Source organism: Bemisia tabaci, chromosome 9 (assembly GCF_918797505.1).
Source record: "Bemisia tabaci chromosome 9, PGI_BMITA_v3".
NCBI classification, from domain to species: domain Eukaryota; kingdom Metazoa; phylum Arthropoda; class Insecta; order Hemiptera; family Aleyrodidae; genus Bemisia; species Bemisia tabaci.
In genome coordinates, this window is record NC_092801.1 from 37,631,450 (window position 1) to 37,654,545 (window position 23,096).

The 23,096-nt window shown below is 38.0% G+C and overlaps 2 protein-coding genes across 6 annotated transcripts in view; both read left to right on the forward strand.

Annotated features, from left to right (window-relative positions):
• Sema5c (Semaphorin 5c) overlaps positions 1-10,142 on the forward strand; it is a 232,364-nt gene extending 222,222 nt beyond the window's left edge. For all 5 annotated transcript variants that reach the window (XM_019061175.2, XM_072304568.1, XM_019061176.2 and 2 more), the window contains exons 14-16: positions 520-687; positions 4,751-4,903; positions 6,571-10,142. In XM_019061175.2, coding sequence (XP_018916720.2) covers positions 520-687; positions 4,751-4,903; positions 6,571-6,968 — 719 coding nt within the window. In that variant the 3' untranslated portion in view covers positions 6,969-10,142. The remainder of the gene's footprint in view (positions 1-519; positions 688-4,750; positions 4,904-6,570) is intronic.
• Positions 10,143-18,366: 8,224 nt separating this feature from the next.
• On the forward strand, positions 18,367-20,341 carry LOC109043832 (uncharacterized). Its single transcript, XM_072304746.1, has 2 exons — positions 18,367-18,432; positions 19,299-20,341. Exons 1-2 carry the CDS (start codon positions 18,367-18,369, stop codon positions 20,301-20,303), a joined length of 1,071 nt encoding a protein of 356 aa, XP_072160847.1. The 3' UTR covers positions 20,304-20,341.
• Positions 20,342-23,096: the final 2,755 nt, after the last annotated feature.

The following is a 23,096-nucleotide window of genomic DNA, read 5'->3' on the forward strand; positions in this document are numbered from 1 at the left end:
CGTCTACCTCCATAAAATTTTACCTCGATGACATCCTAGGTCAACAGACCTCACTAGGCCCAAATCCCCCAAACTTGAAAGTCTGGAGCATGGTTGTGCACTAACTGTAACCCGATGCTCACTCAAAGTTGTAGAATCCACAAATGGATTAAAAACCTCAAATAATTTTAAAGAAAAAAAATTTAGATCATCCATTTCTATATTTTCTAGATCATAGAGAAATGGACAAAAGGCGGTAAGCCAAGGAACACCTCTGTTCTTGTTGTCTAATTGAATTACCAGAGATTCCCTTTTTGAGGCTTCTTATTTTACTTTTTTTAAAATTTAAAGCCGGCCTCAATACATGCGTAAATTTAAAAAGGTATTTCAGGTATTCTCTATCAAAATTTTAGTAAAATATCTTTTCCGTGGGTTTTTTTTTTTTACTGTTTTTCTCTCTTGCTGGACAATAATTTTCAAACACTGATGTATCCACATGTACTATATTTATTATAATTTGGTCATTTGCTGATTATCCAGGTGAATGGGGTTGTTGGACTGACTGGTCAGAGTGCTCGGTCTCCTGTGGCACTGGTTTCAGGGAGCGCACAAGAGTCTGTTTGGCTGCTCACAATCGTCATGAGGAAACAACGGGATGTGAGGGCTCCGCCGCAGAGCAGCAGTCCTGTGAAATGCCGCCGTGTGACGGTACGTAGCAATTCAGGGACAGGAGTATAGCTCAAAGTTTTTTTGAAAATTTAGAATGTTAGAATGGAGATGTTGCATGTGTGAGGAATTTGCGATTTGACTGTTGATTCATGTATAAAAGTTCGTGAGAAACACGATGTGGCCACTGGTTTTCTCTGAAATTAACGCCCAAGCTCAAAAAAGCTCTCAAGTTGAGGCCAACATGGAGGAAATATCCCACGCTATCCTGAGAGTCCACATCTACATCAAGACAAACTCTCCATGCAAAGATAGGGAGCAAATACATTAACAGCGATGCCGTGTTTTCATTTTTAGAGCCCCCAAATAAAGTGGCAGCCCTGTCAATGTATTTGCACCCTATCTTTGCATGGAGAGTTTGTCTTGATGTAGAGGTGGACTCTCAGGATAGCGTAGGATATCCCCTCCATTTTGGCCTCACTTTGAGAGCTTTTTTTGAGCTTGGGAGATGACTTCAGAGAAAACCAGTTCGCAAATTTTTACATAAGAATCAATAGTCGAATCGCAAATCCCTCACACATGCAACATCTCAGTTAAGAGTTTAAATTACTGTATGATTTCTATTCTTTATGACTGTTGGGTTTGCTTTTCCATTGAAATAAATATTTTAGGCCCCTCACGCAAATCATAAACTGGAGAAATGTTCAAAAAAAATGAATTTCGTCTGCAAAAAGAATATCTTGAAAATGTTTGACACGGAAAATGCCTCATTGTTAACAATACCTACATCTCGAATTTTATCCTGACTGACATACTATACCTTCAATTTTTCCCAGTAAAGGGTATCCCGGGATAAGCATGTCAAAATGCCCTTGTGAATGGATTTTTATTTTAACCATTTTAAGTCATCAAGGGTGTCCTAAAACTTAGGTTTTGGGGGATTTTAGCCCCCCAACCCCCTCCGCCCCCCCTCAGACCCCCAAAAACCGCTTTTTTGGGCTATTTTTGACTATGCTAACGTCATTTCCTCATAACTTTCGTAATTTTCGATAGAATTGAACCAAAATTTGTCAGAATCTACATCAATTAGCTTTGTTTTTGTAGAAAAAAATTCATTATCATCGGATAATATTTTAGCCTCCAAAAAAATTCGTAAAATTTTTGAAAAAATCATTTTTTTCCTTTTTTCGCGGCTAGGTGGCGTATGGAAACATGCACACAAACAAAAATTGTCTCTTTTCTTAATTTATACATCCAATAAGATACAGTAAAAATTTCGTGTTGATCGGAGTGGTGCGCCATACTTAAAAACGCAATTTTCTAACCTCAAAACGGCCTAAATGCCACCATTAGCCTCCTTTGATGACTAGGCGTGGAGAAATGTAGAGAGAAATATCCGGTTTTATCGTCTCACCTCTTAAGTGATCCACTGAAGTACCTTGAGTCAAAATTTCGAGTCGATCAGAGTGGTGCGCAACACCCAAGCACGCAATTTTCTAACCTCAAAACGCCGAAATTGCCCATTTCGGCACCCATTATCACTCCGTGTGAAAAAGTAAGAAGAGGTACATCCGATATTATTGTCCTACCTCATAAATTGGGCACTTAAGTGCATTTAGTCAAAATTTCGTGTCGATCAGAGTGGTGCGCAACACCTAAGCACGCAATTTTCTAACCTCAAAACGGCCAAAATGCCTATTTCAGCACCCATTATCACTCCGTGTAAAAAAAAGAGAGGTGGGTACATTCGATTTTATAGTCCTACCTCATGAATTAGACACTTGAGTACCTCGAGTCAAAATTTCGTGTTGATCAGGGTGATGCGCAACACCCGAACACGCCGCTTTCTAACCTGAAACCTCCCAAAATTCCCATTTTGGCATTCATTATCACTGTATGTCAGCCAAGATCCCGCTTGAAAATTGCATGATGCACATTTCAAAGTTTATTTTGGCACCCTGCCGCGTAGCAGACCCGGTCACTCAGGGAAACCTCTATACTCCTAGGATATATATGATGGTAGGGAGGCTCGCTCATCCCCCACGAAGAAGCGTTCCCTCGTCCAAACTTCCATAATACGTAGCGGTGCAATGAGTGCTGGCAAATTAAAGTCAATCTGTCACGTAATACTTAGGACAATTGGTCGAATTTAACGCTTAAATAACCGAATTTAACGGATTACAGTAGACGTATTTACCGTAATATAGTCGTATTTACCGTGGTCTAGCATTGGCTTCAGTATACCCTTCAGCTCGCCCAGAGGGATTCCCTTCATGAATCCCCAGCACTCATTGCACCGCTACGTATTATGGAAGTTTGGACGAGGGAACGCTTCTTCGTGGGGGATGAGCGAGCCTCCCTAGCATCATATATATCCTAGGAGTTTAGAGGTTTCCCTGAGTGACCGGGTCTGCTACGCGGCAGGGTGCCAAAATAAACTTTGAAATGTGCATCATGCAATTTTCAAGCGGGATCTTGGCTGACATACAGTGATAATGAATGCCAAAATGGGAATTTTGGGAGGTTTCAGGTTAGAAAGCGGCGTGTTCGGGTGTTGCGCATCACCCTGATCAACACGAAATTTTGACTCGAGGTACTCAAGTGTCTAATTCATGAGGTAGGACTATAAAATCGAATGTACCCACCTCTCTTTTTTTTACACGGAGTGATAATGGGTGCTGAAATAGGCATTTTGGCCGTTTTGAGGTTAGAAAATTGCGTGCTTTGGTGTTGCGCACCACTCTAATCGACACGAAATTTTGACTAAATGCACTTAAGTGCCCAATTTATGAGGTAGGACAACAATATCGGATGTACCCTTTCTTACTTTTTCACACGGAGTGATAATGGGTGCCGAAATGGGCAATTTCGGCGTTTTGAGGTTAGAAAATTGCGTGCTTGGGTGTTGCGCACCACTCTGATCGACACGAAATTTTGACTAAATGCACTTAAGTGCCTAATTTATGAAGTAGGACTATAATATCGGATGTATCTCTTCTTATTTTTTCACACGGAGTGATAATGGGTGCCGAAATGGGCAATTTCGGCGTTTTGAGGTTAGAAAATTGCGTGCTTTGGTGTTGCGCACCACTCTGATCGACACGAAATTTTGACTAAATGCACTTAAGTGCCCAATTCATGAGGTAGGACAACAATATCGGATGTACCCCTTCTTACTTTTTCACACGGAGTGATAATGGGTGCCGAAATGGGCAATTTCGGCGTTTTGAGGTTAGAAAATTGCGTGCTTGGGTGTTGCGCACCACTCTGATCGACTCGAAATTTTGACTCAAGGTACTTCAGTGGATCACTTAAGAGGTGAGACGATAAAACCGGATATTTCTCTCTACATTTCTCCACGCCTAGTCATCAAAGGAGGCTAATGGTGGCATTTAGGCCGTTTTGAGGTTAGAAAATTGCGTTTTTAAGTATGGCGCACCACTCCGATCAACACGAAATTTTTACTGTATCTTATTGGATGTATAAATTAAGAAAAGAGACAATTTTTGTTTGTGTGCATGTTTCCATACGCCACCTAGCCGCGAAAAAAGGAAAAAAATGATTTTTTCAAAAATTTTACGAATTTTTTTGGAGGCTAAAATATGATCCGATGATAATGAATTTTTTTCTACAAAAACAAAGCTAATTGATGTAGATTCTGACAAATTTTGGTTCAATTCTATCGAAAATTACGAAAGTTATGAGGAAATGACGTTAGCATAGTCAAAAATAGCCCAAAAAAGCGGTTTTTGGGGGTCTGAGGGGGGGCGGAGGGGGTTGGGGGGCTAAAATCCCCCAAAACCTAAGTTTTAGGACACCCTTGATGACTTAAAATGGTTAAAATAAAAATCCATTCACAAGGGCATTTTGACATGCTTATCCCGGGATACCCTTTGAGGACCGATTGATTGGAAGCTCTATCAACCAAATAAGTAAGAGCAAAGTTTGTTGGCTCAAAACAGTTAGACAGGCATCCAAAGTTTTCTTAAAAATATTTTCGGAATCATCACATTTCTTTAAAATTCATATCTAAATTTTCTAGATATACTGTGTGGATACATAAAATTTTCAAATCTTTAATTTTTCAATTTTTTGATTCTTCAAGGTTCCACTGGTTGGAGCAGCTGGTCCACCTGGTCGACTTGTGATGAGAACGGACAACAGTTTCGGACTCGTAAATGCCTCGGTGCTCAAGATTCTTCAGATTTCTGCGATGGCCGTGATACTGAAATCAGGGATTGTCCTGATTTGTCCAACGGTAAGTAATTCAATAAATTTACTATTCCACCGCGCATTTTAATTTTTTACTGTCTTCTTAATTTTCAAAATTTCTGATTTCACTTTCTATTTTCATCAGATAATCACTGAATTATTCTAGCTATCCACCTATTTTGTGAGTAGATCAAATGGACGGAGTTAAACAGAAAGGAACCAAGCCACATCGGGATCGAACCGAGAAAAAGAGGTTTAAAGTTTGGCTCCCGGATAAGACTCAATGTAAAAGATAAACTTCAAGTTCAATTTCTGCAAAATTTGCTCCAACAAAAACTTTGAATTTTTGGCGATAGATAGTAGAGCAGTGGTTGAGTTCAAAACCACTCATAACTCAATTTTTTCCAAAATGTGGGTTGGTTCCTTTCTGCTTAACTCAGTCCAAATATGAGAAGAATATCGATGGTTGAAGTGCAAAACCACGTGTCTCCCATCATTATGATGTTGCATACAACTGTTATGCTAAGGAAGAACGCCGTATATAAGCCAAGAGACGTTGAGAAATATTCTTTGATAAAATACCATTTTTTAGGGTAATTAGTGGACATTTTTCCTTGAAATTTTCAGAGAATTTTACATACGATCAGATCTAAATTATCTGCTTTCAAGAGAAAATATTTACAACTGTCCTTAAAAATAAACATTCTATTCGAGAAAATTTGGCAACTCTCGAATGTTCGCACGGGGTTCTCCTTTATTCTTTCTTTGGAAAACTAGTCAACGTAATTTCTAAAAAACTTATTTGATTTTTCTTCTCTGTCAGGAGAATTTATTCCGTATCAATTCCAAGCCATGTAGTTTAACGTGTTTCTCTCCAAATAAAATTAAGATACGTGGTTTCTCACTTTGACTATCCATGTGAAGGATCAGTGATTGAGGGCTTTGGCTTCCCAAACAAACTGATGTATGACTTTTCATACCTTTGTATAGTGTCGGTCTTATTCGAAAATTCTTGCAGTGCTGATACGTTTTCGGGGGCCCCTCCTCTCGGGTGGGGCTCCCTCTAACTAACCTAAAGTCCTTCTTGACGGGGATTTTTCAAACTTTGGGGGTCCCTAAAAGAAACCTGCCGGGGTCCTCTGAGCCACCCGTCAGAATTTTTGGACCCCTGAAGCGCCCTAATACCCCTGGCCAGACCGCCCCTCACTAAAAAAAAAAAATCTTAAATTTACCGCCAAGAAGTATTTTTTCTTAGATTAGGACCTTTGCTGCTTAATATAAACTACTTTTTCGACGCTGTAAGTCGGCAATCACACAACTCGGTTTGCGACGTCGCAGACTTCCCGTCATACTTTATTTTTTAAAGGGAAAACTACTCAACGGCAACTCTTTAAAACTGCCGTGATTTTTTTTCTCTGTGTGAAGAAAATTCTGCAAAAACCTCAAGGAATGATGTCAATTTGTTCTCCTACAAAAAAATAACATAGAGGCGGAGATTTTCAGACACTGCAAACGAGTTATGTGATTGCCGACTTACACCGTCGTTTTGCTTAACCCAAGCATTTTTTTTCTTGTATCAAGAAAAAATCAGCTTAAATCAAGATAAAAACAAATTCTTGGCGGCAAATTCAAGAATCTTCATGTTTGAGTCAAGCACGTTTTTTTCAGTGACACTGATACTTACTAATCTTGTATATGTTTCTTAATTTTCAGATATCTCGCCGATGAGGGTTCAAAGCAGCTCGGTTGGACACTCGGTATCAGTAGCCTCAATCTTGGGCTTCTGCGTTTTAGCTTTTGCCTTTGGATTGATCGTTTCCGGATTCCTGTGCTATTACTGGCTGAGGAGACAAAGGCCAATCATCCCAGGAAGCCCGCATTATATTTCATCAAAACAAAATCCTTACGTGACAGTTCCTCTAAAAGAAGTGCACCATCCGAAGAGAACTCCATCGTTTTCAAAACACACGCTGCCGAGCAACGGCACGCCGAAAGTGTTCAACTCTCGTCCGGTGGAGTACGAAACCGCGACGATAAAAAGGAATAGTCACAGTCTGCTGAATGGTCACAGGCAGCAGCAACTAGATTTAGAGCAGGAGAAATTTTTCTAGCATAGGGTCAACCACTCCTCTTCGTGAACTATTTGTGCTCTTAGTTCTAATACTATGATAGCTTGACGGAAAAAGGAGAGGAGCAGTGTTAAAAATTCCCATTATTTTATTGAATCCTGCAAACTTGAAGTCTCTATACTTCTCCCGTGCTGAGAAGAACGCTGTAAGCGTTCCAATGGGTCACATTTTTCTTTGAAAATATTTATTTTCGATGAGATTTATGAATATTTCTCCTTGAACTTCGCAGTATTTTTTTTAAAAATAACATATGAAATCCTGTGAAAAATGGAGGAGAAATATTCACAAAACCGGAAAATTCGTGATTCGCTGAAGAAAATTTGGCAACGCCTGGTGTCTCATACGGCGTTCTTACCTAGCACGGCAGAATTCCGATCTATACGAAGTCATTACGATCTACTCTCTTGATCCGCATGCCATACTTCTTTAATTTGTGATGTGTGCAATGTGACCGTTTGAGTATGTTACATTGCCGCAGCGGAAATTGAAGGGGTGATTTGGAAGCGCATCCAAAGATCCAAGTAAACAGTTCAGAAGAAGTTTTCTGGCTGTCTCTTCTCCTTCTTCCGGCCCAGCTTATCTTTGTGACTGACTAGGTATACCTGATTGATCGACTGAAATTTTAGATGTAATCAAATTTTAAATTATGCGACAGGGAAACTAGGAGCTTAAAGCGCTTTTTCTGTCCATTTGTTTATTTTATTTTTTGTTATCTAGTATGTTTATTTTACTTGAATGAAATGTGGTCACTGTGTGAAGTATTGACACTGACGCCTGCTTAAGTTCCGCAAGTCAGGATTTGAAGTAAGGAGCATCAGTGGCGATTCTTGAAAATTGACAACACTATTTTTCCTCCATCTGAACGTATCCAAAACAATCGATCCTTCGTAAGGCACATTGCCTTGCCTAAATTCGATATTTTTAATGTCTTTAAATGGGGAAAAACAGCGTTGCCAACTTGCAAAATCGCCATCGAGGAGCATGAAATGCTGTAGTTAATAAATATGAAAATCGTGCATGAAAAAGTTAAACTTATGGGAAATGCATGTATATGAAATTAAAATACTTTTCGTGAAAATTTTCTTCGGTCAACAACCCGCCTAACAGAGCGTGTAAAAAATAGTCGAATGGGAGAATTATTTCACATACATAATAGGAAACTTACCTAATGAACAAATAAAATATATTACTTTTTGTTTTTAATAATAATCATTGTGTACCTAAAAAATGTCATTCTCCAGATTGCGAAATCCCAGAAATATGATGATGTGATTTAAACCGTGCCAAAAAATAAAGCCTTACACGTATTACTAAGGTATGTAGGGAACAATAATTGTTAACTCGTTTAGTTTCTCAATCTCTCTAAATAATTATTCGCGAAACGCTTCTACTTATTTTAATTTACAAACTCTTGATTTTCCCTCACTTTGGCATTAGTCAAAAGTCCTCATCTCTATATCTTCACTTTTTGTATGAAATAATAATTTTTCATTGTGTGGTGATCAAAGAAAAATGTTAGCTGGCTCACCCGTCGATATTCCATTGCGCGGCCAAAGCCTAATTTTTTTAATAGCATACTTTTCTGATGGAGTATTACTTAAGATGTACGTTGAAAATTGACTAGTCAATATTTTTGGAGAATTTATTCTGAAACAGAGACAATTTCTTTAGCTTCCTAAAATACTTGTCGATTTTTCTCGGATAAAATTTTAGGAGGAAACGCACCAAACGTTTTGATTTGAGTCGTTGTTTGATAAATCAATTCATAAAAAGCAAAATGAGCAAGTATTGATTTTGTTCTTGTTTCAGAAACTTGTCTTGTATTTGTACATATTTATTGTTGAATTTGACATGCTTTTTCCGGAATTTCTGGGACAGTCTCTGTCTCCAACTTTCCGCCTCTTTGCTTTAATTTAGTATCAAATCAAAAATCGTCTGTCCGCCTCCCTGACTTTCATGATTGTAAGTACCTGTAGCAGCTTTAAAATGTATCAAGAGTCCACTGCACGTATTGACATGCCTTTTTTAAGTAGGTATTTGGATTTTATCCAGCCTTTCGTTAATTTTGGGAGTTTTTGATGAATGAACCAGGTTAATCACAGCTGTCAAATTTTCAAATCTGTCAAATTTTCAGAGTGAATTTCAGAGAAAAAAAATTACTTTTGCTTTGCTCTTTAAGAGGAAGACAAAGTATGGAGATACGTTAATTATTTTTATTTCCTACGTGCGTGAGCTTGTGGATCCTGATAGTAAAGCTTCCTTGCCTAAGAATTAAATCATTCTCAGAGTTTTTCGTGCCATGTAAATTTTAGAAAATGGTCAATTTCAATGCGTATCAGTACCTGTGTAGTAATTGTCCCGACCAATATTCTCAAATAATAATATTTTGCGTTTACAGCCTCCCTGTTTTATTTTGCGTATCTTTTTACAAAACTATCATTTTTGCCTTTCGAATTTATATCATATCATAGGGTGATTCAACTTTTGTAAATCATAAGTTTATTGATGAATTTTTTTATCACTTGCGAATATGTTTCCTAAAATTCCAGTAACTTATTTAAATGCACCAATGAAATAATATTATGGAATTAATATTAGTTTCCCTACAAAAAAGTCAAAATCTGCGCTCTCTATTGAAATGCACGTATCGAGGTTATTTCTCTTGTTCTTTTTGTGCCAGAGGTGCATTGCAATGTATGTTATGCTTATGAAACTAATCTTCTATGGTTATAACACTTGCAAATAAGTATCATAAATTGCAAAGAAAAAAATCAAACTTTTAACCGTGTTTAGGAAGGTTTTTTGTATAAGTGTCGAAGTAACAAATATACAAAAGCATTGTATTCGCTCACCAATGTGTTTTTAAGATGTAAAGCTAACTTAATCAAATACATGTTGTTTACTCCTATTAACATAGTATGCCATTTACACTGCCAATCAAATAATTCCATGATCGGTCTCAACATGTAACTTCAATTCCACAGTGTGTAAATTGATTCTTGTTTTTTATAATGTTTATCGCTGATTTGTTTCATTGACAATGAAATTGTTATCGCTCATATTGAGTGCATTTGTACAGGGAATGTAATATACTTTTTGAAGAATCTTTTACACTCATTTCGATTTGTACAAATATATTATTTTTTATGAACATTATATTTGCTGCATCATTTTCTTCTACTTCCTAACCAGAACCTCAGCGAGGGGGACCTATCTTGGCATGTGCATCATGTCCGCATATTAAAAAAAAAAAAAAATCTAGGCTGTAAAAAAGCGCTCAGCTGTAGCCCTTGTATCCAGGAAAAAAGTTATGGCGTCTGATACAGTATAGACTAATACAGAACAAGGTGAATCTTGATAATATCTCGGCCAACCTCACACATTAATAAAGACAAGACGCGGGATCCACGCTAGCGCCTGGATGCAGCAGATGCAGCTATTCCTGCCTGATGGATATCCTTGTTGCATAAGCAAAAAAATGAAGGCGCCTTAGTTTTCCTTGCACGTTTGACGTAGATTAGCGCCCTAAGAGACCCTATCATAAGAGGTAGCTACAATGGATATTTCGAAGGCAATTAGTCAAATCAGGCAAATTTTATCAAATGCCTAGACCGGTAGTCAAATTTTGACAGTTTACAGGATTCTGGAAATTTATGGCGAGGAGTTAACGGGGTTTTAGTATTTTGGGAAGAATATAACTCTTCAAATCCGCGAACTTTCCTTGTTATTTCCTTTTAACATGCCTGTAGTACATTCAAATTTTAAAATTTTAAAAATTCTATGTTTTATGACGCTCTGAAAATTTCATGATACATGTGCATTCAGGATCTTAAAATCGTTTGAAATACTATTGTATGCTGCATATTTTTCTGAGAATTCTTTCTTACAGGAGCAACGAATTATGTTACATAAAATTATGGTAAAAAATCAAAATTTCAATCTTAAGTAAGAATATTGGACTATTTGCCCAGGCATTTGATAAAATGCCTGATTTGACTATTTGCCTTCGACAGACACAAAGTGCAACAGCTGCCGTTCTCTGAGTCCCTTTTATCACAAAAATTGATTTTATTTATAATTATTAATTATAGATATTAATTTTGAAATTTTATTTCAGCCAATCAAGTAAACTATTCGAAGAAGAAGAAGAAGAAGAAAAAAACCTCCCCGAATTTCCACAAAATTAGGATTTGTCAATTACATGGAATTATTTTTATATTTTTTTATGCAAATTTCCGTTTTTATTCAGTTATTGCATCTTATGCTAAGAAACTGTAAACGAATGTTTCCATACATATCAAGGCTTGAATACTAAAAATTGACTATAAAAGAGGGAAATATGTTAAAATAATTCGGTCGATTCTTAAAAAGTCTTAAGCGTCGATTTGTTTTTTCTCTTCTTGCTCTTCTTCTGTTCAAATCGTAGTGAAATTTCTGAAATATCCGCAATCCGCTTTTAAAATACAATCTTCTCACACATTAATTCCCTCCCCTTCCAACTCCAAGATTCATAACGTGTTGATTAAATTAGTTATCACTGTCTTTCTCGAACTCTCATCTCTGGTGCTTAAGTCTTTTTGAGAATGACAGATTCTATTATTTTTGAGGAGCATACAGAAATTTGTCAACTTTTTCTTCTGATGAATTTAAAATTATTTGACACCGGACTTCCCATTCGTAGACGACTGCGCTGCCATCAGCCAATAGCGACTGAGGATTGACCAAAAGAGAGACAGTGCTGCTGTGCGAAAATACGTAAAACGGTCTGCAGCGCATTACAGCCTAACTCAGGCAAGTAAACTCATCCGACGTGAATTCTGGGTTGATAATGTTTTCAATGCCTCACGTGTTCATAGGAGCCTTCCACAAGGACACATTTGTTCAGCTCCATAAATAACATAACTTCAGTTTTCGTGGGAAAACATGCAAGTTTTGTCCCGACATACTTTGGTGAGATAGGAATGACTCACAGTAAAAGTGTCTTTCTTTCAGGCCAGTTGTTTCCTCGAGTCTTCCATTTGTTTTAGCCAATCAGCACGGTAAACTCTGCACAGTGGAATTTATGATCGGAATTTTCCGAAATCTCGCGCCAATACACTGGAAAAAAACACACTAGATCAAGAAATCCCTCTCCACTCGCCCGCCGGGAAAGTCGCGGCCGCGGCCGCGGCGTGCTGCCAGCGCGAAACGCGCACTAACGCCTACAAACCTAAGGGGATACTTCACGTTGTACACGGTGAAAGAAGAGTCTATCCGTTTAAAAGTGGAAAATTGGACTGCATTTTGCAATTTAGAAGTGCAAATTCTGGCTCTTCTGGAAAAAACACTTATGTGCATAGGGAAGTAATGGCACATACGTTGTTTTTAATCCGGGCTAGAATTTATCGTTCCAAATTGCAAAATGTAGTCCAATTCATTGTCTCGTTCGATATTTTTGTACATAGACTGCTTGAAGTAGAAACTAGACTGCAGACAAGTTTTTATTTTTTAGGTGAGGCGTATATGGATACAAAGAAGTGAGAATTCGAGAAGAGAACAATATTCAAACAAAAAAACAATATTTTTTATGAAGTTTGAAATGGAAAACACATTTTTGGGGAGGAAAAACTACCCAGCAGAGCCTTCTGAAGGGGAGGGGGGGGAGGAAAACATGATAAGCCGAGTTCAAAATATGTTTTCCGATATTTTTAATGAGGAAAATTGGAAAAAAACAGGTGTAGAAGTGAGAAAACTTACCGTTGTCTGACGCCATAGGACAGCATCTCCTATTTAAACACGTGCATTTCAGCACATTAGATCAATCTGTCAAAAATTTTCTGAAAACTGTGCTGCACGTTGCGACCAGGAGCCACGTTTTCAGGTTCATTGTAGAAACAGACGCGTGTGTCATTGGTTTCCCTGTACAAATCAGTGTTTTTATCGATGAACCAGATAATTAGAGGCTTCTCATTGCAATAAACCAAGTACAATTGTTTCATTTCGGAACTGAGGGTATTTTTGTGCTCAACCCACTCAGATGTTTCCGTTTCTGTAAATACAGCCAATAAATTTTTGGACATACCTGCAAATTTCCCAGAAGATGGTGAAACTTGTCAGCTTGTCTATTTTAACTTCAAATTTTGAAGTAAAATATTTTTTAATTAATTAGATAACTCCGTCAACTTCCGCGCCTTGATTTTTAGGAAGTCATACCTGCTATCAAGTTTGGCATTGGTTTTTTTTTTAGGAAAAATGGAAAGATGACAGATTTAAGAGGGATTCATCGACTGCGAAATATACCTGAGCCTGAGAGTGCAGATCGTAGGAGTTGCAGGAGAAACTCGGTAAAAATGGAACGAGGGTAGAATAATGAAGAAATTCATTTAGTTACGAGAATATTCAAAATGCAGAGTGTCAATTCACAAGTAAAAAAAGAAGAAAAAAAACACCACAAGCTTAAAAAATTAAAGGGTGGGGGGTACAAGGCCCTCCTAAATGAAAAGTCGCAATTTTACAAAACTTGGCACAGTATAAATTTATGTATCTAAGTTCATTCTCTAAAAATAACGCAAATCAATCTATTCTACAGATGGTACATATTTTTGGTAGAGCCTAGGTCAACCTTTACATAATTTTGTCGGCTCTTTATTTTCTCAGCTGTAATCACAGGACTTAAAGCATTCATTTTTCCTCTAATTTTTTCCACTATTTCTTCACCATACACGCTGCCAAATTCGTTAATTCTAGTAATCCATATATTTTTTTCAGCAATTATTGTTCGTATTCTTTTATTTTAATTTCACCGTTGTTACGTATTGATGGTTTTTATGATGTGAATTATTTTGTATGAGAATCCATGAAGATGTGTACCTTTTAATTTATATACACTGTGTAAAGAATACCTTCTCATAGATCGACGCTACGTAAAGTTCAAAATTCACCATAACTAAAAGAAATATCTCCAAACGGTCGTGCACACTCAAAAAAACCTCCGGCCGTGCGAGCCGAAAGTAATGGACCCGGAGCACGGACTGTACGGGCTATATACTACTACCGTCCGTTCCGCGTCCGGGGGCCGGAGCGCTCCGGAAGCCGAACGCCCGGACACTCCGACGCCGAACGCCGGACCATCCGGACGCGCAGCCGGAATTCGCGGCTGTGAGGGTCATTCACCGATGGCTTCCATAGCCGCGAATTCCGGGCTATCAAAACACGGAATGCTCTGGGCAGACGCTAATTTTTTTAAAATAGGTACATACTTCTTTGTTAATAGTTCATAACAATTTAATTTCAGGAACGTGATGGATGCATCACTGACTGAGAAAGATTCAGATCAGATTCAGATTTCATTTATTAATAAAGAAAATAAATGAAATCTGAATCTGATCTGAATCTTTCTCAGTCAGTGATGTATCCATCACATTCCTGAAATTAAATTGTTATGAACTATTAACAAAGAAGTATGTACCTATTTAAAAAAAAAAGAAAGAAAGAAAAGGAGCATATGAACGTTAGCTTGTTGATCATGTTTGAGATATCAAGAGAGATTTGAACTTCTTGGCTGATAGTTCAGCAATTTAATTTGAGAAAAGAGATAAGTAATTCTCTTATTGAGTAAGTAAAGCAGCACATGAATGTTAGCTTATTCATCGTGTAAAGAAATCGAGAGAGATTTTCAAAAACCTAACTTTAATGTTGCAAGCCTTCCTAGAAAAAAATAAAGCACTCTGATTTTTAGATACCAGAATGAACTTGGCTTGGAAGTATTCGGCTGATTTTTAATTTTGCAAAATATACCTTGGAATTTATTTTTAGGACAAAGATGAGTAAAGTTCATAGATTTGAAACAGTTGCCTATTGCTTATTAAGTCTGTGAAATACTTGTCTATGTTTCATGGATAAAACAAACAAAAAATTGGAAAATTATTCCTCTCAGCCATCAATATTCAATTAACTGGGTACAACGTTATGGAAATAGTCCAACCACTGAGACATGAAGGAACAAATTTAGATGGATCAAAAATTCTTGCTATACCTATTTTAGTTGTAGAATAGACTGCTGAAGGTGATAAATTTCTAAAACTCATTGCAGCAAAAATGTAAACTGAAAAATCATTTTTATCACTTGGCAGCCCGTTCTCAATAAATGTAATTACTTTCACTCAATGAGAATTCAGCATTTATCAAAAACAAGAAATCCCTCGATAAAAAATACGAATGCAAAGTAGGAAATCACCTAAATGATTAACAAATGAAAACCACCGGCGTAGGTCTAGGTACTTACGTACAGATTTTTACTTCTTACGACTAGAAGAGCTTCAGAATCTTGAAAATGAGGTTGAGAATATTTCAAGGTGTAAATTCAGTAGTAAAAGTTGACAAAACTTCAAGATATAACTCTCCGCAATAACTACCGGATACAATTTCCACAAAATATTAGCGAAGAAATATACCACCGAAAATTGTCACACTTGTTAAAATTATAGATCTTCCCTTCAGCAAACTGAAGCGCGATCCACACAAGATTTTACCACTAATATAGTAACACTGAGCTCCCTAGAATTGGGATAGGGAATCAGAGAGATTATTCACAGTAACAACGTTCGAGCTTGCTCTCTATATTAGATAATCTGCGCAGGATAGGTTCTACATTTTCCGCTATCAAACAGCTGTTTTTGTAACAGAGAAGGGAGATATCAGAGACTGCAATACTACTCACAGTTGAAAACATTTATAAGTTAGAGATTGGATCGAAATGGAATAAAAACTGTATCCTCTTACACAGGCAGAACAAAACAAAAGTGACAGAATACAGTTGGGCAATAAATGGACATTCTCGTGCCTACATTATCAGTATTTTAGTGTGGCGGTAATTTACTCTGTGGGAAGATGCGTGGCAGGTAATTGATTCATTTTCTTTGATTTAAGTTCTTTCCCTTAGTAGGGGGAAAATAAGTGAATTGCAAACGAACTTACAGGAGAGGGTATGAGCTCAGTGTACTGGTACCAAAACTGACAATTTTAACTTCATTCCCGTCGCATTTCTGGAAGTATTTGACAAGCGTTATCACACAGAACTTTAGAATCAATCGTGCACCACACAGAATCAAGAAAATAGATTGAAAACTCCAAAATTAAACGAAAAACGAACACACGTAATGCAATGACCAAGCAATTTACTCTGACTAGATACTAGATTCTAACCTCAATAAACAACGCTGAATGGTGGCTCGATCGCTCCCGAATATGTCGAAGGCTGGCGGCAACTTTAAATTCACGCACTGAATAAAATTAACGTAAAACATTATAATTTTCTGCGAATTTGCACCGGGCCGTCTCAATTTTAATCCGATGGCGACGCCATTTTCCCGAAAACTGAGTAACGGACTATCGGGCTCCGGCCGGGCAGGTCGAAAATTCCGACCGTGGAAGCCGGAGCTTCCGGCTGGGCAGTACCCGATCGACCGACCTCGAAGCCCGTAGTACCCCTGGCGGACTCCGGCTTCTGTGCCCAGAAATTACGTTTTCACGACCCGGTAACATCGGAGTCACCAACATCGAGAACAACCGGGTCCAGTCGCCGGAGTTTTTTTTTTGAGTGCATTATTGTCATCAACCACGGATAGACCACAAAGATGCGTCGTTCAACTTAACAACTGCCCAGCGGCTGACGATTGACAAGCAAAGCGTTTTTTTAGGAAACCGAGAGTAAAGTCACTTTATGATCTTGTGTCGTGTAATCAATATTTTTGTTGCTGCTTTTTTCCGGTTTTTTGGGTGCATCAAAAATAGCAAAAAGAGGCTAAAACATATTTGTTAAACAAGAGCATTGTTAAATGCTGGTGGATTTTCCTGATTACAAATGACCATTGGACTGCATTCTGCGATTAGGAACCATTACTCCTAACTGGACTACATTTTGCAATTTGGAACTATAAATTCAAGCCCGGTTTAAAAACAACGTATGTGCTATTAGTTTCCCTATGCACATAAGTGTTTTTCTAGAAGAGTCAGAATTTATAGTTCCAAATTGCAAAATGCAGTTCAACTCATCCATTAACACACATATCCGTATGGAGTAAGTAATGGTATTTATTTATCTATTTTTTTTTTTAATATAAGCTAAGAATTGTAGTTCGCAATGGCTAAATGTTGTGGAATTAATTGCGGACCTTAGACCATGGCTCAGGGCTTACCACACGAATTTCTATCGTTCATTTCGTTTTTGCTGATATGACAACGTAACATTTCGCACAGGTTCAAAAACGTAGGAAAACTAGGAAGTAATCACGGAACCAGCCGGCAGTTCAGTTTACATTTCTAGCAAACCTATAAATACTACAGACGTCAAATGCAGATGCTCGTTTCAATTTGCTACCTCTAACATCGTGCACGGATTTTTTACGGGTACGTAACTAAAAATTGTGTAGTTTGTACCTAGTGCTTTTTTTTCGAACAATTCTTTTAATATTCGCGTGTTTTAGTTTTACCGTAAAAATTACAAATTATCTTGGAAAACTATTGCCTTCAAGACCATACTGTTGAGGATAATTTTTGAAAATTTCTGATGGTGTGTAATTTAAACTACTTTTACAAACTCAGAAACATATACAACTTTTAAAACCAGCTCACGGAAAAATATTTGAAGGTTCGTTTTCACTTGCTTAAGATGACAATACGAGGTAACAGCCTCACCTGCAGATTAAAAAAATATATATTAAGACTTTTATTCATCAAAGCATATGTTGGGCTACAAATACAAACAGATGACAATGAAATATAGCTAAATTAATTCTCCTGCAGTCAAGGTTGAAAATCAAAATTATTGTCTTCCAAAACACGCAATAAAAATACTTAGGGAGTTATGTTAGAAATTAAAAAGGAGGCTCATTGACAAAACATAAATGAGACAGAAATTCTTATCAGGGAAAAAGAGAAAAAAAATATGAAAAATCAAAATCTCGATGATTTAAATATAAGGCCTTTCCTCAATAATTCGGACTCCAGTATCGTAAGCATGGCGTCTCTGGTACTGTGATATTTTGAGTTTACTTTTCTTGTTTATGTTGGCAGGGTATTTAAGCCGTCAAAAATCGGTCAGAATGGGGTTTTTGTTCCTTCTCTTGTCCCTTGGCCTTCTATTGTCCTTATCAGGATCGGACTTTCAAGTGGTCGCACATGAAGGTATGATGAACGATTTCTCATGATCAGATCAACACGCATATAGCCGGAGTTAGTGACGAAAGAACAGAAACAAGAATTATGTGTCAACGATCCTGAAATGCACGAAACAAATAAAGCATAATCTTAAAACTGCACGGGGTCATTAAAATTTAACTTTAGGAAGAGGAGGAGAGTAAGAGGAAAAAGACGCGGAAAGGAGGAGAAAAAGACGCAGAAGATGAAGAAGAAGAAAAATGAGGAGGAGAAAATACCACAAAAGAATTTACTTTTCCACATCCTTTTTGTATTCTTCTTCTACTTCTTCTTATTTGTCTTATTCTTCTATTCCATGTTATTTTTTTCCATATTCTTCTTCTCCATCTCCTTCTTCTTCTCCTTCTTCTTCGTATTCACCTTCTTCTTATTTTTGTTCTTCCATCATTCTTCCATTTTGTGTTCCTCATAGACAGGACGAGCTCTTACATGAATGACAATGATTACGGTCCTAAATTTCTTCCGAACATTTCTTCACATTTTCCTTCTGTCAGACGCACGGATTCAGCTCATCCATAAGCATTTTAAAATTTCCAGCTGTTTTTCTTATTCTTTTCCTTCGTATTCTCCCTCTTCTTATTCTCATTCTTTGTATTTTTCTTCTTCTTTCTCTTCTTCTCTTATGGTTCCTCTCAACCTTCTCCTCCTTCTTCACTTCCTCTTCGTTTTTCACTCTTCTCTTCCTTATTTCCAATATATAACGCGTCTTTATCCAGTGCGATCCGAGAGGATGTCAGACTTAGTTTTTTTCTCGAATGAATTAATATATTGTGAGCCTCATAGACGAGACGAGTTCTTACATGAATGACAAACGGTCCTACATTTCTTCACAACATTTCTTCATATTTTTCTTCTGTCACACTGGAAAAAAACACATTGGATCTAGAGTCCAGACTCTTAAAAACATTGACAAGAAAAAGGACTCTTGATTCAATCAGATTTAAGCTTAAATCAAAAGGAAATCCGCTCAAATTAAAAGGCTTGGTTCTTGACTTAAGCTTAAATCTGATCGAATCAAGAGTATTTTTTCTTGTCGATGTTTTCAAGAGTCTGGACTATAGATCCGATGTTTTTTTTTTGTTTTTTTTTGTTTTTTTTTTTGTTTTTTTCTTCCAGTGCAGAGTGCATACGCATGGATTCAGCTCATTCACTTTAAAATTTCCAGCTGTCGGTGTTTGCTACGGCCTCCTGGGCAACAACCTCCCGCACCCCGCGACGGTCGTCGATCTCTACACCCGGTGCGGCATCAAGCGAATGCGGATCTACGACGCCAACAAGTCCGTCCTCCTTGCTCTGCGCAACTCCGGGATCGAGCTGATCCTCGGCGTGGCCAATTCGGAACTCCCAAACCTTGCCACCGCCGCGAACGCCGAAAAGTGGGTTCAAGACAACGTCAGGAACTTCCACCCCTCGGTCAAGATCCGCTACATCGCCGTTGGGAACGAAGTCGACCCCCACGGCAACGAAGCCGCCGTCGCCAAATACACCCTACCAGCTTTGAAGAACATCTACAACGCGATCTGCGCGGCCGGCCTGAAGGACCAAATCAGGGTCTCGGTCGTCATAGACATGCGCCTTCTCGGAATCTCCTACCCGCCGTCTTTCGGCGCGTTTCGGCCGGAGGTCGTGACTTACATCAAACCGATTGTCGACCACCTCGCGGCGGCGAAGACACCCCTCCTCGCGAATGTCTACCCTTATTTCAGCTACATCGAAACTTTGAAGTATATCAAGCTCGAGTATGCTTTGTTCACTGCGCCGGGGACCGTTGTCTACGATGTGAGATCCGGGTTATCTTATCAGAACCTCTTCGATGCGCAGATGGACGCTATGTACGCCGCTCTTGAGAGATTGGGCCAGGGAGGGCTTGAAGTGGTTGTCTCGGAGACGGGCTGGCCGTCCCGGGGTAATATTTCGGCCACCGTTCGGAACGCGAATATATTTTTGAAAAATTTGATCGCGCATGTCCAAAAAGGGACGCCGAAAAGACCCAAGGCGATCGAGACGTACATATTCGCCATGTTCGACGAGAACATGAAGCCGGGAGCCAGGACTGAAAGGTTCTTCGGGTTGTTCAGGCCTAAGCCTCTGAGGGTGAAGTATACCGGTTTGAGCTTTTAGTTTCACATCGAACGGATTCCAGTTCAACGCTCCCAAGGAAAAATGGACCACTAGACAAGGCACGAATTTAAGCAATCTGATACATGTTTTTTAACCAGAATTTCACGTAGAACACGATTCATACAACGAAAATTACTGAAACCAACTACTAACGAAGATATTAACGTTTTTATTTTATTAACGTATTTAATTTGCTATAGCTGAGCCAAAGCGTCAAGATTGAGGTTGCCAGATTTTTAAATCGCAGATATACTGTCATGATAACGTTTAGTGCGCGATGTGAATCACGTAGAGCATCGAGTTTTCATGAGCGGGTGGTTTGAATTCACGCATCAATAATCATTAAATATCGTTGGAAGGAGTCGATTTCGGTAAATTTCGTTGTGCGCGTCGTATTCTACGTGAAATTTCAGTGAAGAAACTTGTATCAAAATGCTGAAATTCGTACCTTGTCTAGTGGTCCATTTTCAACAGAAAAATCGCGAAACCTATGGAGAAGGATCGATAGACAGGGTGTTCGCAGCGAACAGCTTGGTAATCGATTCTTTACCACCGTTTCAAATGGGGGAATATCGATAATCGATCATTTACGCCTCACCAGTGGTCAGGAGGCGTGGGCATACCCTCTCTTTTAGCATAAAACTGAAATTCTCATTGTAGAGGGAAAGAGCTCGCTCGAGTATGATACGTGTATTCTCCCATGCTGCTGTCCTAAGGAAGAACGCCGTATGAAAATTCGAGAGTTGCCAAATTTCCCCGAGAAAAACGTGTATTTTTGACGAACTTTATGCATATTAATCCTTGGAATTTTCAGATATTCTAGATTAAATTACGAACAAAATATTCTGCAAAATTGGAAGAAAAATATTTACAATTTCCCGCAATAAATTCGTACTTTATCAAAGGAAATTTGGCAACGCCTGAAGGTTCATACGGCGTTTTTCCTTAGCATGGCAGCATAGAAGACTGCGGTTTGGTTCAGCCCTAGTTACTTTCTTCTTGCATTCCGCTCACCTGCATTGATCGTAACTAGTTTTACACCACGATAATATTGAAATTATTGAAATTAAATTGCAATTTGATTACAATACGATCGTAATTTTTTCACGATTAAATTGAAATATTTTTACATCATTCAGTCAGTTTTTAAACAATCAACAAAATGATGAAAGAAATGTGCCAGAAAGATATGCAATATGCAATGCATTGAAAAATTACAACTTTTTCAATTTTATTGCAGTAAGTTTCAATTAACACGGCCCCTTCGAATAGGAGCTAGGCAACATACACAAGACTCAGTGGAATCGCAATATTGTTACAATGGTATTGCTACTTATTGCAATCTATGCTACTTGGGTTGAGGAGAATATTGTGCTTGAATGAGTTTTTTCCATAGTGGGGCCCTTGACGTGTTTTACGATGTATCGATTGATCTGCCATTTAACATTTTTAAAGGATCGATAAACAGAGTGTTCGTAACGAGCGCCTTAATAATCGATTCTTAAGGTTTCAGGACATTTTGACAGCGATTTTTTGTCCGCGCACCTTTTTTGTCCAGTAGTTTACGCCCACGCGTAAAATAAGCAACAGTGACTTGGTCCAAGCGTTATATTTTAGTCGGTATGTAAAATAATATTGACAATATGGAAATGAGAAATGGAGAGAGGAGGAGGTGTTGTTATTGTTGCTCATTTTCTAAATGAAATGTTATTACTTTCTCCTTTTGAATCATCTTTTTAAATTGTCATAGGTGAATATTTGGTTTTATTTCTATCCTTAAAATATTGAATGAACACTATACTTTATATATGTATAGGTACTTTTTTTTATCATTTATTTATTTTTTCTTCAAGAAATTATTACTTCATTTTGAAAACATTTATATTTTTAAAACGTGACAAATATTTGTGAAACCTTTCTCAAGCGACATTAATCTCAATGAGCCGCAGTTGTGCCGACAGAAACCGTAAAAATGAATAAAAGAGGGGAAAAAAACCAAGAAGCACGCAATCTTTAGTTTTAACCCATTTGTACATCGATCTTTTAGAGTCAAATACGTCAAATTTTGAGCGTTTCGTTGCGCGTAAACCTCGCTGTAGCACAATAAAAGCACACAAAGTAAAAGAAAAACAAATTAAAGTGCTTTGAAAATCATTGAATTTGACACGGAACCACCAATATTTTTAAAAACACACGTTATATTATTTTTCTCCTTTGAAAAGTTGATACATATTTTTTCCCATCAATTTAAATGAGAATAATCAATGCAGAATGTGCTAACATTTCAAAATCATGAGTTAAAAAACGCTAACTATGCGAGTATAAATATTTAAAGCCGAACAGAGCGGAGCGGCGTGCTGCCAGCGCGAGAGACTCACTGGCGCCTACAAACCTAAGTCGATACTTCACGCATTGCACAATGCTTGAAGTATCCACTTAGGTTTGTAGGCGCCAATGCGCGTTTCGCACTGGCCGCCCGCCTGTCGTGCGGCGGCGCCTGAAGCAACTATTTCACAGCAGAGGTGTTGCACAGTATCATACAAAATTGAACGTATTAAGAATGACAGGCATCCTTCAAAAGTACAGATCTTTCCTCGCAAAATAAATCAAGATACTTATCGTACACAGGAAAAATCTAAGAGGCTTTAGCTGAGGCAAATATAGAGGTTCATCCGATTCAGGTATAACAAGGTGGGAATTTCTTGAAATATAAGTAAGTCCTGTTAAACCAAAGAGGTGTAGAGAGTTTCAGTGAATTTTTTCTCATGGAATTTACGCTCCCCCATTTTTACC

What these genes read in the sequence shown, in the direction of transcription:
- LOC109043832 (XM_072304746.1), top strand. Translation starts at nt 18,367, where the DNA reads ATGAAGAAGAAGAAAAATGAGGAGGAGAAAATACCACAAAAGAATTTA. An exon ending in TACTTTTCCACATCCTTTTT is followed by an intron (nt 18,433 to 19,298) that starts GTATTCTTCTTC and finishes TTTTTCTTCCAG; the next exon opens with TGCAGAGTGCATACGCATGG.